This window comes from Odontomachus brunneus, unplaced genomic scaffold (assembly GCF_010583005.1).
Source record: "Odontomachus brunneus isolate Ranch 3 - 2012 unplaced genomic scaffold, Obru_v1 Obru_scaffold_258, whole genome shotgun sequence".
Lineage (NCBI taxonomy): Eukaryota > Metazoa > Arthropoda > Insecta > Hymenoptera > Formicidae > Odontomachus > Odontomachus brunneus.
The window spans coordinates 343,506-344,751 of record NW_022639708.1 but is presented as its reverse complement, the minus strand read 5'-3'; the positions used below and the strand labels follow the sequence as shown (position 1 = coordinate 344,751).

General features: G+C 36.4%; 1 protein-coding gene across 1 annotated transcript in view; it reads right to left on the bottom strand.

The window, feature by feature from the left end:
* The window catches only part of LOC116852833 (putative nuclease HARBI1), a 4,399-nt gene extending 4,090 nt beyond the window's left edge, over positions 1-309 (bottom strand). The window contains exon 1 of the mRNA XM_032833543.1: positions 64-309. Coding sequence (XP_032689434.1) covers positions 64-67 — 4 coding nt within the window. The 5' untranslated portion in view covers positions 68-309. The remainder of the gene's footprint in view (positions 1-63) is intronic.
* Positions 310-1,246: the final 937 nt, after the last annotated feature.

Here is a 1,246-nt window from a genome sequence, read left to right as displayed (position 1 = left end):
TATATATATATATATATATATATATATATATATATATATATATATATATATGTATGAACTTACTCATTGTGCATCCTCTCCATTATGCTTTGTAGGTCTGCATTGACATTGGTACCTCCAATTTCTGCTGCATAATGGATCAGTTGTAGCTCATTCTGTGCGTATGGTTGCGACTGGGTGTGTGCTTGAGAATGTATATGTGGCTGCGAGTCTACATGTACTCGTAAATATGTATGTGGCAATGAATCCATGTGTTGTTGTGAAGGCATGTTTGATTGCGAGTGTGTACGTGACTGTGATCGCATCAGTAGCTATGATGGCATCAGTAGCTGTGACTGCGTGTGCGGCTGTGAGAGAGTGTGTGGCTGTGAGTGCGTTTGTGGCTGCATGTGTGACTGTGAATGCATTTGTGGGTATGATATAACGGAATTGTGGATATCACACTCTTTGTCTTCTAAAATTCTTCTTATTTCCTCTGCATCATCTTCGATGTCAACTTGGGCTCTTTGTACAACTTTTTTCTGCGGAGCTTCATCTGAACTTGTAGTTTGGTACCGCTGTGGTTTGGCAACATAACGTTTTGGCCGATCCATCACTGTAAGTACAAGAACATATCAAACATATGAAATTACATAATTTATACTATGGATGTACTGTACAATAGTACAATTTTAATAAATATATTATTATTAAAAAGTCACTTCACACACTGTACCAACTGTTTTATTCTCAATGTTTACGTATTTCTCACTATATAATGCACATAACTTTGCATAAAATCATTTAAATTATTTCTGAGAACGTTTCATAATTTTGAGACGAAGGTAAAAAAGTAATTACATGCATAATATTGGTGTAACTGAATGTAGCGATTACAGGAATTAGCAAAATATATAATGTAATACTATATTGATCCATACTTACGTATTTAGTGAGTCTTCCGTGTGGGTAAACAAATATTCCTTTATTGCGCCTTATTATTGCACGTTAATAAAGATCGCATTGAAACGAAACGAAAGCGATGAAATAATGGCTGCCGTACAAATCTTTTGCTGTGGAGGAGGGTGCATTCCAGAAATCGAACAAGCGGAACGGAACAGCAATAGAGCAGAGATAGAGCCAATCAGAATGATTAAGAATAATTGAGAATTATTTTGATTGGCAGAGAAGTAACTTGCTCCAGTTCCATTTCATAGAAGAAGGAGAAGAGAAATAAGTACGCATGCACAGGAGCTTGAGCGCTCAG